We start from the raw sequence: 14,143 nt of genomic DNA, 5'->3' as shown, positions 1-14,143 counted from the left end.
CACTGTATGCAAACCACCAAACAGGGTCCAATTCCACTTAACAGCCACCCTTCACACATTCTATTAACAATTCTGGTGATGTCTAACTGTCCCAGATTTCTCACCCTAAGGACCGTTACTGTAGAACTATTAAAAGTACTTAGCACATCACACATAGCCCAGCCTCCTGCTGAGTAATCTTAGGGGAGGCGAGCATAGGAGAGGAGATGTAGGAGTGGGGGAGAGGCTCACACCTTCTGCTGTGACAGAGTGAAGAAATGTTAAGAGTAAAATCATCACTGATAGGAAATAATACAGGCACTGTGATGTCCCCCGCAGTTAATTGCTACTTTGAATAGCTTACCAAACAATTTCTCCATCCTTCCATCACACCTTCCATCTCCAAGTTTATTTTTTTATACATCCCTGCATCCATTTATTCTTCTGACCGCCCCTTCTGTTCTTTTCTGCAGCCAAAGGGACGAGCAGTGAGCCGGCTGCTGGAGAGCTTCGCTGCTGATGAGGGCTTTCAGATGGATGGAAGCAGCTTCTCAGAGGAGGAGGAGGACAGCAAGCGCTCATACAACAGCAAGAGCCCTGAAGGTAATGATAGCACTGGATATCATTCAGAAGTGTTTCAAGCAGCAGATAAGCCTCCTCTACGCTGCATAGTACAGCCTTGGTTTTCCATTAGTAATAGTTGTAGATAGTACCTGGTTCTATTTTGAGCATCCTGTTGGCAGAGGATCCAAGCTTGTTGCTTTGATACTAAATCTGACATAAAAACAATGCAGTATAGATCCATATTATTTATCATGTAGAAACAACCCACTTTTATATAAATGGCCATAGATCCCCCTTTGACCCTATATACCGATTGGTGGAGCTGAATATTGATATTTTCTTGTGAAAATGTGAGGCACTCTATTCGACTTGTGTCATCACTTCATGACTCCTCACAATGAGTCTTATGACATGAATCAGAGTTATATAAACAGAAGTTTTGAGGCCAAAGAAAGGGTTATAAAATAGGGCAGAAGAGAGCAGTACTATGTTGTACAGCATCAGAAAGAAGTTAAGAAAAAAGCATGGGAAACAGGTGAATTATACTTGCACTTTAACCTTTTAGAGACTTTTATCAGTTAATCGAATATTTTGATGCATTATTACATGGTTGTCTTGCAATGTGTAAATTGTTGCAGAAATTTTGTATCACAATATTTACATTACATGGGCTGGATGCATCACATATTTAATTGTATTGTATATAGTGAGTTACCAGCTTTTCCTACCAGCACAGCTGTTAAATATTTGTTAAATGTTTACTTTCAGATTCCCTTTGCAAAAAGTAAGAAGGCATCAAGTGCTTTGACTATGTCTGTGGAGGAGTGGAAGTGTGGTGCTTTTTATTTACAGGCCTTGGACACTGATGAGCTGAATAGTTTTGCCACTGTACAAACAAAAATCAGGGTTTAACAATTCAAATATGGGTGCAGTAATGCATCATAATCACAACTTTGGAGTAAAAATGACTTTATACTGCAATAATCACAGGTTGTTAGGACACTGTCAACTGACTTTGTTGCAGACATTTCCTCTCATGACCTGCTGTTAGGACACCCTGTGTCCACAATGGTCATTTGTTGTGCTGGTAGTGCCCACAGTTTTAGATCGCTTCCCACCAGCATTTAGGTTATGAAAGTTGACTTCTTTCTTCTGTAGTGCCAATTACATTGTTTTTAGATAGCTCCATTGCTAAGGAATTATCACCAAAAAAGGAAAAGATGTAAAGAAATTCTGTCCTGATATAGGCAAAAGCTCTGGACAAGATCTGTTTCTCTACCATTATTATCATGGACCCCTTCTTGATTATCCCAGGCCACTGAGGGAGGAAGGGACATTGATGAGCATGGCGCTGTCCTAGAAAAAGTCTTCACCCTCTTTGATTTTATACCCTTTTATTGATTTTATAAATCAATCATGGTCATATTTTTGACAAAAGAGACTTGCAAAAAGTCCCTTTAATGTCAAAGCAAAAGCAGATTTCTATACAGTAATGTCAGTTAAATAAGATATGTAATACAAATAAGTGACTGCAGAAATGTTCACCCCCTTTAAGTCAGTATTTAATAGATGCATCTTTGGCTGCAGTCACAGCAATGAGTCTGTGTGGATAGGTCTTAGTCAGGCTTGTACATTTGGACAATGCAATTTTCTCCATTCTTCTTTGCAAAACTGCTCAAGTTCTGTCAGGTTGCACAGGGGTTGGGCATGAACAGCCCCTTTCAAGTCCAGCCACAAATTCTCTATTGGATTCAGGTCTGGGCTTTGACTTGGCCACTCCAGAACATTCAGCTTTTTGTCTTTAAACCATTTCTTTGTAGCTTTTGCTGTATGCTTTGGTCATTGCCTTGCTGGAAAATAAATCTTCTCCCAAGCCGTAGTTCTCTTACAGAGTGAATAGAGCTGTTTGCAGTCAAGTTAGTAACTTGATTCTTGCATAGGCATGACTGATAACTGCAACCCATCACAATAAAATTGTTTGTCCAAAGATTCCCCTTCTTTGTCTGTTACTAGGTTTTTATGGTTTTATCCAACTGACATAAAAAATAGACCACATATTTCATGCCAATGTGCACCTCATGTGGAGAGGTGCAATTGTAAAAATTATGATAAAAGATTGATTGTAAATTCTGTTGTCCTATTTTTATGCAGTTCCAAACTGTGTCCTGACCAAAGAACTATTGACGGATGGCTTGAAGGTGCTGATCTCCAAGGAGGATGAGCTTCTCTACGCTGCCAGGGTCCACACTCTGGAGATCCCAGACATGTAAGCAGACATGCAGATTCTTTTGAATGAACGTATTAGCAAGCGCTTTCTTCGAAATGTCAACAGGATACCTTAATCAGACTATCAAAGATGGTAAGGTTGTGGTCTAAGTAACACACGCACTAAAATGGAATAAAAGCAGTGCAAAGCAGCACTCCTATGTAGAAGCTGAGACGTGAAAACAGTAATGGGGAATCAAATCAATGAATTATCCTGGAGGCAAACACATCCTTCCAGATATCAACCCACCAGAACAGAAGTCATGCCAAGAGGATTTACCTGACTATGGATCTTTACAACCATGAAAAGAGCAGTTTACATGAGAGTCCTAGAAGTTACCACTAGTATCCAAATTTATCCCCTGTTATCTCTCTTCATGTCTCCGGGTCTTTCTTTCTTACATTACCAGCCCACATCATCCCATACCAAGCTGTGAGTATCAATACAGCGTCTTTGACTCAGGGATCATAAAGACTCTATAACAGCAACAGAGTGGGAGTAACACATGACATGGAGTCAAGCAAACATAACACAAGCTTCTGAAAATAGCCTCATCTTTTCTCTACCTCTGCTGTGCTTTTTTTCCCTTTAGCTTTAGCATTGTCATCGATGGTGAAAGAGGAAACCGCCCAAGAATCTATTCGCTGGAGCAACTGCTACAAGAAGCTGTAAGTTCACCTAAAAATACTTCAAAACGAGGAAAACCGTTGCCTTCTAGGTCAATCAACAAATTATTTTCCATTTGACCACACTGTTTTCCAGTTGTTCTGTCGCTCCCTTTGCGTTCACTCTGCCAACCTCCCCACCCTGTCGATCCGGGTCATCGAGGCCATCTAAACCTCTTATGTGAATATGAGCATATGGGAGGCAGGACCTTTGGGTTTATGTGTATGAGTGTCTCAGAATGTCTGTTAAACCCAGCCCTGTGTGGGTGGGATAATCCCGCTAACACCTGCATCCATTCACGTTTTTTTAGTTTAAATAGGGAGTGACTTCAAATCCCCACTGATGTCAAAATAAAAGAGTTATTTACAGACTAAGATGTAACAGAGAAGGCTGACTAATGAATCCTGATCTCTGGATTGTTTGCAATGGTAATCGTCTCTCAGATTTATGTTAAGATAAAATTACAGTCTCCTTAAGTCATCCATGTAATGAGACATAATTATATGTTATAGAATCCACAGCAAACATCGACTGGTATTCATTTGTATTTACCTATCATGGGATTCTTGTTTGTGTTTGCAGCTAAATTTTCTTTCAGTGTTAAGTGCAACAGGTGACCTCTGCGTCATCCTGTTTCTAAGAGAATACTGTTCTCTGTGGACCGATAGCAGCTGCGTCATTGATAGCAAAGCACTGAAACCACTGACTATTTATAACATGGAGGTAGTCTAAGGGCATCACCCATGGGTGTCTGAAGCTGGGAAGCACGGCTGTCTTATTGGAAATGCTTTTTTAAACAGAATTAAGGTGTATACACTCACCTGCCACTTTATTAGGTACACCTTGCTGGTATTGGGTTGGATCCCCTTTTTGCCTTTAGAACTGCCTTAGTTCTTCATGGCATAGCTTCAACAAACATTCCTCAGAGATTTTGGTCCATATTGACATGAAGGCATCATGTAGTTGCTGCTGATTTGTCGGCTGTACATCAGCTACAGCTTTAGCTACATAGCTAGAAGAACCCTAGTTGTGCCAGACTTCTTCCATTTAAGAATCATGGAGGCCACTGTGCTCTTGGGAACCTTCAGTGCAAGCAAATTGTTTCCTTTACCTTTCCCCAGATCTGTGCCTTGCAACAATCCTGTCTCTGAGCTCTGCAGGCGGTTCCTTTGACCTCATGACTTGGCTTTCGACTCCAATCAAGGTGTAGGAACATCTCTGCAAAGATGCTGAGAGATAGGAGGCACCTGAGCTAAATTTCGAGTGTTGTTGCTAAGGGTCTAAACACTGTAAATGTGGCATTTCAGTTTTTTATTTTTAATTAATTTACCAAAAATATTTTTAATTCTGTTTCCTCTTGGAGTGTCGATTAATGAGGACAAAAATGAATTTAATCAACCGTAGCATCAGCCGGCAACATAACAAAATAGAAAAAAGTGAAGGGGGTCTGAATATTTTTCGAATGCTCTGTACATCACCGCTAATGTTGCATATCAGGTATCTTTCTTATGAAGTTCCAGGGTGTTTTTTAATGACTGATCCAAGAACCAATGCTGTTGTAGATCTTAACTGTCCCGTTATTTGAGTTCATATCTGATGGTTTGTTTCTTCCTTGTAAGAAGTCTTAAATGCTGATCAGTGTCTAATAATGACTCTGAGCAGGAGAAAGACATAGGGGAGAAGGCTCTGAAGTTTTCCTTTGAAGCTTTTTCTTCTCATGCCATTTTCTAATAACTGCAGCAGTTCTTTACCAAGCTCTTCTGCTAACTTCAGTCTTATCTAAACATTTCTCTGACAGCAGCTGCTTCTATATTATCCTTCACTTCCTTGTTTTTAAATTAGCCCAAGAGCCTTTTTATTCAGCTCTGATATCAATACCCAGATTTTTGCTGCGTTTCTTCCCCCTTCCCAATGCACACAAACCCCCACATCCACACCTCATCAGTCAAAGGGTCCCTTGCCATGGCAACAGTAAATGAAAGCAACCTGAAAGAGCCCCCAGTGAGTGGCGGATGCTGGGGCTGCCTGCATTGTTGGAGGGAGGATCTGGCAACCTGCAATCACAAGCCCTCTATTCAGACCCTCTTTAGTATTACTCAGCAAGTCAGGATTTACTGCATCATGGCTTCCGTTCTTTTCAGCCCTGACTGGCACATTGGCATGAGATAAGTGCCGCTTGGAAACGTGGCACAGTCACTGCCCATGCACAATGCTCCATAGCCCTCACACTGTTTGTATGTATGTCTGTGTGCAGTCTGTAATGGATCTTTATTGTGTTTTGGTCTGGCCTTCAGGTCCTGGATATACGTCCAGAGTCAGAGTCTGTGCTGACTGAAGGAACCAGGGTGTGTGCTTACTGGAGTGAACGCTCACGCTGCTTATACCCCGGCTACGTTCGCAGAGGTGAGTCATCAACTTCTTCACTGCAAAAGAATCAAATCTAAGCAAGTGTTTTATTCAATTTATTGCCAAGAATACCTAATTGCGCTTACTTTAAGCTAAATGTACCAGACAAGTCCAGATAACATCCTATTTAAGGTATAAAAGTCAAAAGATAAGGCCTGCTGTGCTTGTATTATGTAAGAAAAGATGCCAATAAAGCATGCAAAATGTACCTTTTATTAGTAGTATAGTATGATATGGATTCCTTGGACAAAAATGTGATATTTACTGTGATTGCATATTAGATTTTTGCTGATATCCAAAATGTGGATATATCTAAGTGTATGAACATTCATTCAAGTGTCCATGAGCTAATTTCCCATCATTACTGAAAAATATAATCTCATCTCTTTGCAGGTGGCTCATCTGATGAAGGAAAGCAAGGAGGAGTGATGGTGGAGTTTGATGACGGAGACCGAGGGAAGATTTCTCTCCCAAACATTCGCCTCCTGCCCCCAGGATACCAGATCCACTGTAGGTGTCTCCTCTCTGTCTAGCTGTGTATCCCACCTTTATGATGCAGTGTCTAAGTTAATGCTAATAACTGTAAACCCCGCTGTGCTTCAGGTGCAGAGACTCCTCCTGCCATGTTGGTGAAAAGCGGGACAACAGCCAAGAGAAGCTCCAGTCTGGAGCAGGTTCCCTTCAGTGACAGACCGTCTGACAGACTCAGCACTATCAATGCAGTCATTAACAGCATCAACAGCCAAAATCTAACTGCTCACAAGAGAAGACCAGGTAAGAAATAACCCTGGAAATCTATTTCTTTCACTTAATAAAAAAAACAACATGCAGCATATGTAAGCCTTTTAGGGTCCTGTTTATTTGAACTGGTTTTTATGCACTGGCAGCACCCATTTACAGTACAAAACCAGTCAAATTCATTTCAATTCAATGTTGCAAAAATACCCTTAGTGTAAGTGTTAGGCTTACCCAAACCGTTGTTAACCAATCAAAATCAAGAGGGAAAAAACAGAGAAACCAAGGCCCTTGTCTTTGCAATAAAACAAAACAAAAAAATAAATTAGTATGCCTTAATTATCCTGGTATTTTCTTTAAGTAGAGTTTGGCTGAAAACATACATTTCAACACATTTCAGCATCCAGACTTTATCAGGAAGAATCATTGATACACACTGAAGTGCATGTTTTTTAATGTGAGTGAATTAAAGACATTTTTAACTTTAACTTTGTGAAGATAATCACCTTGGTTTATTTGGTTATTGCCTTTCATCAGAAAGCACTGTCTTTGTTATCATTTCTCCCATATTTCAAAATCAAGAAAGATTGGGACTTCTTGTATCTACTTTGTCAATAAAAATGGCTATCAAGAAATTGTAAGATTCTCAGACTTGCTAATGCCAGTACAGCAGTCCTTTATATTATATTCATGTATTCTTGATGACTTTTTCTTTAATAAAGGAAAAGCCCCTCGGAGCGGTTTGATACAGACCTAATGGTCACTTCCGAGGTAGAACAATAGGCCTCATTCACTCATATCTTCCCAAGATTTTTCTTAAATTTGTTCTTACAAAAGTTTCTTGAACTGCCAGGTGCCCTGAAACTGGAAGCATGGGCACATTTCTCCTAACTGTCATAGAGAAACCACCCTTGTATGCCCATATAAGGGCATGCAGCTGCAGGGCAGTGTGCAAACACAGAAGGCACAAAGTATTGAGAGGAGAAGGAGGAAGATATCGGTAATATTCAAATTAAAATAATACAAGAATCACAATAATTTTTAATACCTCAGTAGTTCTAAAGTGAATGCAGTGCTGCTCCTAATAACACAAAAATAGGAAAGATTTAATTAAATTTTGAGCACCTGTAGTGGATTTTAGATATATGCTACAACTGTATAAAACACTGGTTCAGATGGTGTTTTCATTAGAAATGAGATGCATCCTGCAATAATGCATTCCAGATTAGTTACTGCCATGCTATCAACAGTAGATATAAGCTGAAAAAGGAGACTGTTGGCATCAGCAGTTATGAAAATTTCTGCTGATATTTACCACCATTATTTTGGCTTTAAAAATCTGCATGTAAATATTGGCCACAGGAGCAAATAAGTTTATGGAATTTCAGTCTGGACCAGCAGACCTGCATCAGCTGGAGCCTTTTTCTTAATTCATCATCATTCTTAATACTTAAGTGTGTTTAAAGGACTGAAAAATTGTTAATTAGTTCATCCTTAAACTTTAAATTGTGTGTTTTAAGGGTTAACATTTATACACATTAAGCACATGTGTGTGAAGGCCAGTTTTATTGTTTTTAATGAGTGTAAAATGATAAAAATTTCTACATATGTGATGAATTTATATTTGTAATTTTACTTTATGCAAATAAGATCAAACACTGCATTTTTAAAATACTTGACCAAATTTAAGTTATGTATGTTTGAATAATAGTTAATTATGTCAAAGTTTAAAAATGAATTTGTGTTTAGCTGCAGAAGCATTCAAACCTCCCTTATTGTGTCAGATTGTTTAACATTGCACAGGCATGCAGGAAGAATATGAAGTGTACAGGAGATAGAAATAAGACAGTCATGTTTCATCATTTTGCAGTAACATAACATATTTTCTTTATCTTAGGGAGACCAAAGGGTTCTGGGAAAAAGCAAAAGCAGCAGCAGCAACAGGCCGAAAATGCCAATAAAAATCCCCCTCCATTCCTGGGTTGGCCGTCGTTGGCTAACACCAGAAAGAGGACGTCTGACAACTTATTTCAGCTCAACGGAGCACCCAGGAAGGCCCTCAGAGGGAAGGAGGCTGATCTGTTTTCCTTGCCTCTGACTCAGCCACTGGCCTCCACACCAGCCAAAGGCATTTTCAGCAGCAGCTCCTTTGAGGTGGACTCCTTCAGCAGTATTGCAAATGGTTACTCCTCTTTTTGTACTCAGTCCAGTCCAGGTTTATCTCTTGGCCCCAGGAGCGGCCTGTATGATCAGAGGCGCAGGCAGGATGAGTGCGTTATGCCAAAGAGCAGGAAGTCTGGACAAGAGTTCCTGGTCAAGTTAGATCATGAGGGAGTGACATCCCCGAAGACAAAGAACAGCAAAGCTCTGCTGCTGAGAGGAGGATCTTCTGGTGTGGGTTGTATGCCGAGGACAGAGGTGTACTCCCACCCAGTCCTGCTGGTTAAAGACAACAAAAAGGGTGGTGCCTCCCGGGTGGAACTCCTTGTGAAAGGAACACCTCAGAGAAAGCCGTCAGACTCTGTGCGTCTGGGCGAATATGGCGACTTGGGCTTTAGTTACCACCGAGAATGTCACAGCTCTTACTCTGATCTGGATGATGATGAGGACGACAGGAGCAGGGCTGCACTGGCTGCAGCCTCAGGAGGACTTAGGACGGCTGGCCGCTTCCTGTCTCGTCTCTCCGTCTCCTCCTCCTCTTCTGGGTCTTCGAGCTCCTCCTCTTCAGGCTCTCTGTCCAGTTCCAGCCTCTGCTCCTCTGACAATGATTCCTCCTATAGCTCAGAGGATGAGGACAGCTCTACACTGATGCTTCAGAGTTGTTTGTCCAGCCACAGAGGCCTCCTGCAGCCCTCTGAACCCTCCACTTCATCAAGGTCACACCAGCACTCGTTTGTGGCCAAAGCTGTGGCTGTTTCTAATGCCAAAGGAGGACTATCAGAGCAAATGTCCAGTAGTAAGTCCCTGAAGAGGAAAGAATGCATGAGCTCCACCTCTAAACCATCCAAGGATTTTGTGAAGAAACCAAGGATGCTTCCTGATGACAATTCATACATTCCAAGGCCCAAGATGTCAACATTTCTGTCAGGACGACAAATGTGGAGGTGGTCAGGGAACCCTACACAGGTGAGAAAAGTTTCCACAGTAAACCATATATGTAGGTAGAATTGTCCCTCTTTTCCAAAGAGTCAAAATTGAGAAAGCTATCTGCTTTTCCACAGCGGCGAGGTCTTAAGGGGAAGGCTAGGAAGCTCTTCTATAAGGCCATTGTGCGAGGAAGAGACACAGTGAGAGTGGGAGATTGTGCTGTGTTCCTCTCAGCTGGGCGCCCTAACCTTCCATACATCGGTCGAATTGAGAACTTCTGGGAATCCTGGACCTCCAACATGGTTGTTAAAGTCAAATGGTTTTACCATCCTGAAGAGACAAAGCTTGGAAAGAGGCATCGTGATGGCAAGGTGAGTTACAGCTTCAATGAGACAGCTAGTCATGTGTACAACTTTAACATTTCAAGATATTGGGCCTCATTCACCAACTATTCTCGGGAAGAAATTTGTTGAAAACCCTCAAATTCCACATACTCTGTCTAGCAGAGATCTGCTCGTGAATAATCAATCAATATGATGTAATTAGGTATGATATAGCAATCAGCGGCTAAAGTAGTCAAGGTTGAAAGCTATTTAATAAAGGGGAATTTTGCTATGGCATTTTCCTGCATAATGAGTGTCAGACATGCAAAATAAAATTTTATTAAAAATTGCTGCAACCTTACATACATCAGAATTCATGCCTTGTTTAACTATCTTGAACTTACAATGAGTGAAACATTGGTTTAAAGACACGTTTAGCAGATCTGATAGGGAGGAGGAGGCAGGGCTCTTTGGTTCTGAAAATGAAGTTGGTAGGAACAAGCAGAAAACCGGGACTTCATTTCAGTCTTCAGTCACAAAATCTTTCTCTTGTGTCACTTTTATTTTCCTTCCCTCGGTGGCTAGTACTTTGAGCAAATTCCCCAAACCCTGCTCAAAAATACCTGCATTTGGCTGGTGGTGTGTGCCAATTTCCCACCCTGATCCAAACAGCCAGATGGATGTGCAAAGCATTTTTTTACAGTACCACAGTACATGTTTCTGTCATAAACACCAGAGTATCCTGGTACATGGGCTCCAATGGTTTGCAGTATGATCTGTTTAGTGCTTATTGTGTCCATTCAGTAAGTTCCTTCTTTTCTACATCATTAAACTCCACCCATGTTGTCAAGTCTCATTAAAAGTCTGTGTGCTGCAGTGTCAGGAAGTAATATCCAATAAGGAGGCATGTCAGACACAACTTTAGTTCAACCGAGGACTAACGACACATCATTTTAGAGATTCACAGCTTCACAGGCCAAGTCCTTCGAGTCTGGACTACTGCACACAGCCCTGGGGCAACTGTGGCACTGTAGGTAGAGTCTCGCATCGGAAGGTTGAGGTTCGATCCCCAGCTCCTACAGTCACATGTATGATGTGGCTTTGGGCAAGACACTCAACCAATTTTCTCCCATTGCTACGTCGGTGGTGTGTAAATGAGTATGGAAGCGTGCAAATGGGATTAGCCAATACTGATGACCAATATTCCATAGCAACAGGGTATTATGGGTACCATAACCCTGCAGTGTCATGCTCTTTAATTCCTCAAACATGCTTGAGCTTCTGGCCTAACAGAGAATGGCATTCATCACTTAAAGAACAGGTGCACCCAATTAATAAGTTTAAGAAGAGCCAATCCTTTTGCCAGTGCTAATGGGGACCTTTATAAAGACAGAAAGAAAGAAATCTGGGCCAGAGATTTTGGGGGTTTCCTTCAGAACCATTTTCCAAAAATTCTTAAGATACTGGTGAATGAGGCCTGTTATTTTTTGTTTATTGACATTCTGTTGTAAATAACATCTTCTGTTTTTCTTGTCCAGCATGCCTTGTACCAGTCATGTCACGAGGACGAGAACGATGTCCAGACAATCTCTCATAAGTGCCAGGTGGTGAGCAGGGAGGAGTACGAGTGTCTGACTCACAATCAGAAGCCGAACAGTATCTCAGATCTCTACTACCTGGCTGGGACGTACGACCCAACCACTGGTCAGTTGGTGACTGCTGAAGGGGTTTCCATCATGTGCTGAACCTCGATAAGGACACTACTGAAGGACTCCCTTGGAGGAAGTGAAAGTCCATGACTTTACCTTGAAGACCCTCAGACACTGGAAGAGTTTTCCTTTGGGTAGTCCCAAGGATCTACGGACTACATGTCAGCACCAAAGCAGGACAGTCTGGGGTTACACACTGGAGTCTACTGGCATCTAATCTTCATGGATGTCCTAAACTGGTTGATCCTTTCAAGAAGAATAGTCTGGGTTTCCTGGACAAATGTAATAAGTGGCATTTCGATCGTCTTACTAATCTCTTTTTAATGGATCCATTTGTGGACAACTCTGAGAAGACTTTCCAGCTCCCATTAAACGCCACCAAAGGAGAGCTGAGACTTTGCAAAGTACCACATGGAAAAGTCTTTGCGGACCAATTTTTTTAAAAAGGTAGCCTTACCTAAGGGAATGGAAACAAACGTGAGGCACGGGGCTCTCCCTGGACCTCTTCATTCCAGGGAAGTGAAAAAAAAAACATGTAAAGGATGTAAAGTTGATGTCTGTAAATAGTTTGAATTTTTCCCAATCAAGCCATACACTTCAGTACCTCTCGCCTGTCTGAACAGATCAGGTGTACATTGTACAGTTGGATTATTGTATTGTTGTCTGTTGTCTATATGTACATAAAAACTATTTTATATAGGAGTTTATTGTATATATGAGATGTATCTTTCCATGTTTGCGATTGATTTATTTTTATATGGGTGTAGAATACATAACGTTTTTCCTTTGCTTTGGGAAGTCAAGATTGGAGGTGTTAGTGTTGCACTGCATATGCCCTGCTGAGACCGACAGAGCACAAACAAAGACAGAAGGATTTAGTCTATGACAGGACGAGGCTCACTTTCTCAGAGAAAGGGGGTCAACCTGTTTAAAAAATAGGTCAAGTGGCTTTTTGTAAGTGTTCTGTTACTTTGCATATTTGTTATCCTATTTTAAAGAAACACCTTTTTATTTATGTACCTCTCAGTTGGTCATCATTATAAGGCAGATCCCACTGGACTGCAATCACGGGTCAAAAATGATTCAAGATATGAGCTTACCACGAAAATATTTGTGTGTGATGAGTGTCTTGGCATCACAATAATCATGTCCACACAAATCAGTTTAGTACAAGACTGGGTCTTTTAATGAAGATGTGCATTGCACTCGTGAATGCTTAGTTCAGCACATTACGACTGACAAATACCAAAGTGTCTTTAATATCTTTATTTCCTTATTTAAATTTAACGTGTCAAGCACCTGTACTGAACTCAAATCAGAAATCACTGGTAACTTATAGAGAACTTGTCCTCCACTATGTGCATATATATATCTATATATTGGCTTTGCATTGTGACAATGGTTTCTTGCACATGTACCTGCAGTTTTGTTTAGTGCAAACATATGCAGCAAAAGGCCACCTGGAAGAGTGACTGTGAAGGTCAAGGTACTGACAAAGTAAGACTAGAGTGCTGACAATTCGTCTGAATTAGTGTATTTTAGTTTCATCAGCCATCTGTGTCTGTTTTGTACAGTACATGCACATTCTAAATGCTAACTGTGAAGGACAATCAGATTCACAAAGCAATGGACATAGAAAAGGTTCACTCAATCTGAAAATGACTTAACTTTATTTAATTTGTGCCAAGTACATTTTTTGTCTTCTTTGATATGCAATCCTGAGTATTCTTTGTTCACAAAGGTTTATTTTGTTCGCCAACATTTTATTTATTGTCATTATTGCTGTTTTTTTTTTTTTTTTTCATGCCAAGAGCGCTTTATGAGAATGTGACATTGTTTTTCTTGGTGTGATGTCGCATTTGCATTTCTTAAATAAAACTGGTCTTGTAGAGGCCATCTAGTAAAAAGAAATAAAGCAACACTGGATTCTTCTCATCCACAAACCTCTGTGCATTAATTCTATTATTCTAGCCGAGTCTAATTCATCTTACTGTGCCTGACAATTCCAATCAACACATTCATGTATTACCCCACCACTTTTTTTCATAGCTAATTTTTTATTGTTGAAATGGTTACACTTGTCAGAGGGTTCCCGTAGATCCTTGAAAGACTTAAATATTCTTAAATAGCACATTTGAAATTTAAAGTTCCTGTGAAGGGAAATCCAAACCTTGTGTTTTAACACAGAAGATATATGTTGGAATAAGGCTGCTGTAAACATGAAAACACAAACATCTGTGTCTGACTGAATTTTCTATTTAGACAGCTAGAAACTTGTTCACCTCTTTCCTGGCTGTGTTTAATTTGAGCAGGGCAAATATCTAAACCCATTACATCACCAGCCTTGATCAGGAATAACCTCCCCCAGTGCTACAATGATATAAAATCAACAGCCAGTCACATGCTGT

General features: G+C 40.7%; 1 protein-coding gene across 8 annotated transcripts in view; it reads left to right on the top strand.

The window, feature by feature from the left end:
* The window catches only part of LOC121529537 (BAH and coiled-coil domain-containing protein 1), a 131,307-nt gene extending 117,565 nt beyond the window's left edge, over nt 1-13,742 (top strand). For 7 of the 8 annotated variants that reach the window (XM_041817468.1, XM_041817474.1, XM_041817471.1 and 4 more), the window contains 9 exons: nt 453-582; nt 2,695-2,809; nt 3,402-3,477; nt 5,770-5,878; nt 6,275-6,391; nt 6,485-6,655; nt 8,514-9,742; nt 9,838-10,074; nt 11,565-13,741. In XM_041817468.1, the coding sequence (XP_041673402.1) occupies nt 453-582; nt 2,695-2,809; nt 3,402-3,477; nt 5,770-5,878; nt 6,275-6,391; nt 6,485-6,655; nt 8,514-9,742; nt 9,838-10,074; nt 11,565-11,771 (2,391 nt within the window). In that variant the 3' untranslated portion in view covers nt 11,772-13,741. Of the gene's footprint in view, nt 1-452; nt 583-2,694; nt 2,810-3,401; nt 3,478-5,769; nt 5,879-6,274; nt 6,392-6,484; nt 6,656-8,513; nt 9,743-9,837; nt 10,075-11,564 lie in introns of all 8 variants that reach the window. The other variant, XM_041817472.1, reaches the window with a different exon arrangement.
* Nucleotides 13,743-14,143: the final 401 nt, after the last annotated feature.

Source organism: Cheilinus undulatus, linkage group 21 (genome assembly GCF_018320785.1).
Source record: "Cheilinus undulatus linkage group 21, ASM1832078v1, whole genome shotgun sequence".
Taxonomy (NCBI): Eukaryota; Metazoa; Chordata; class Actinopteri; order Labriformes; family Labridae; genus Cheilinus; species Cheilinus undulatus.
The sequence above is the reverse complement of the archived record's forward strand: the minus strand, read 5'-3'. Positions and strand labels throughout refer to the sequence as shown.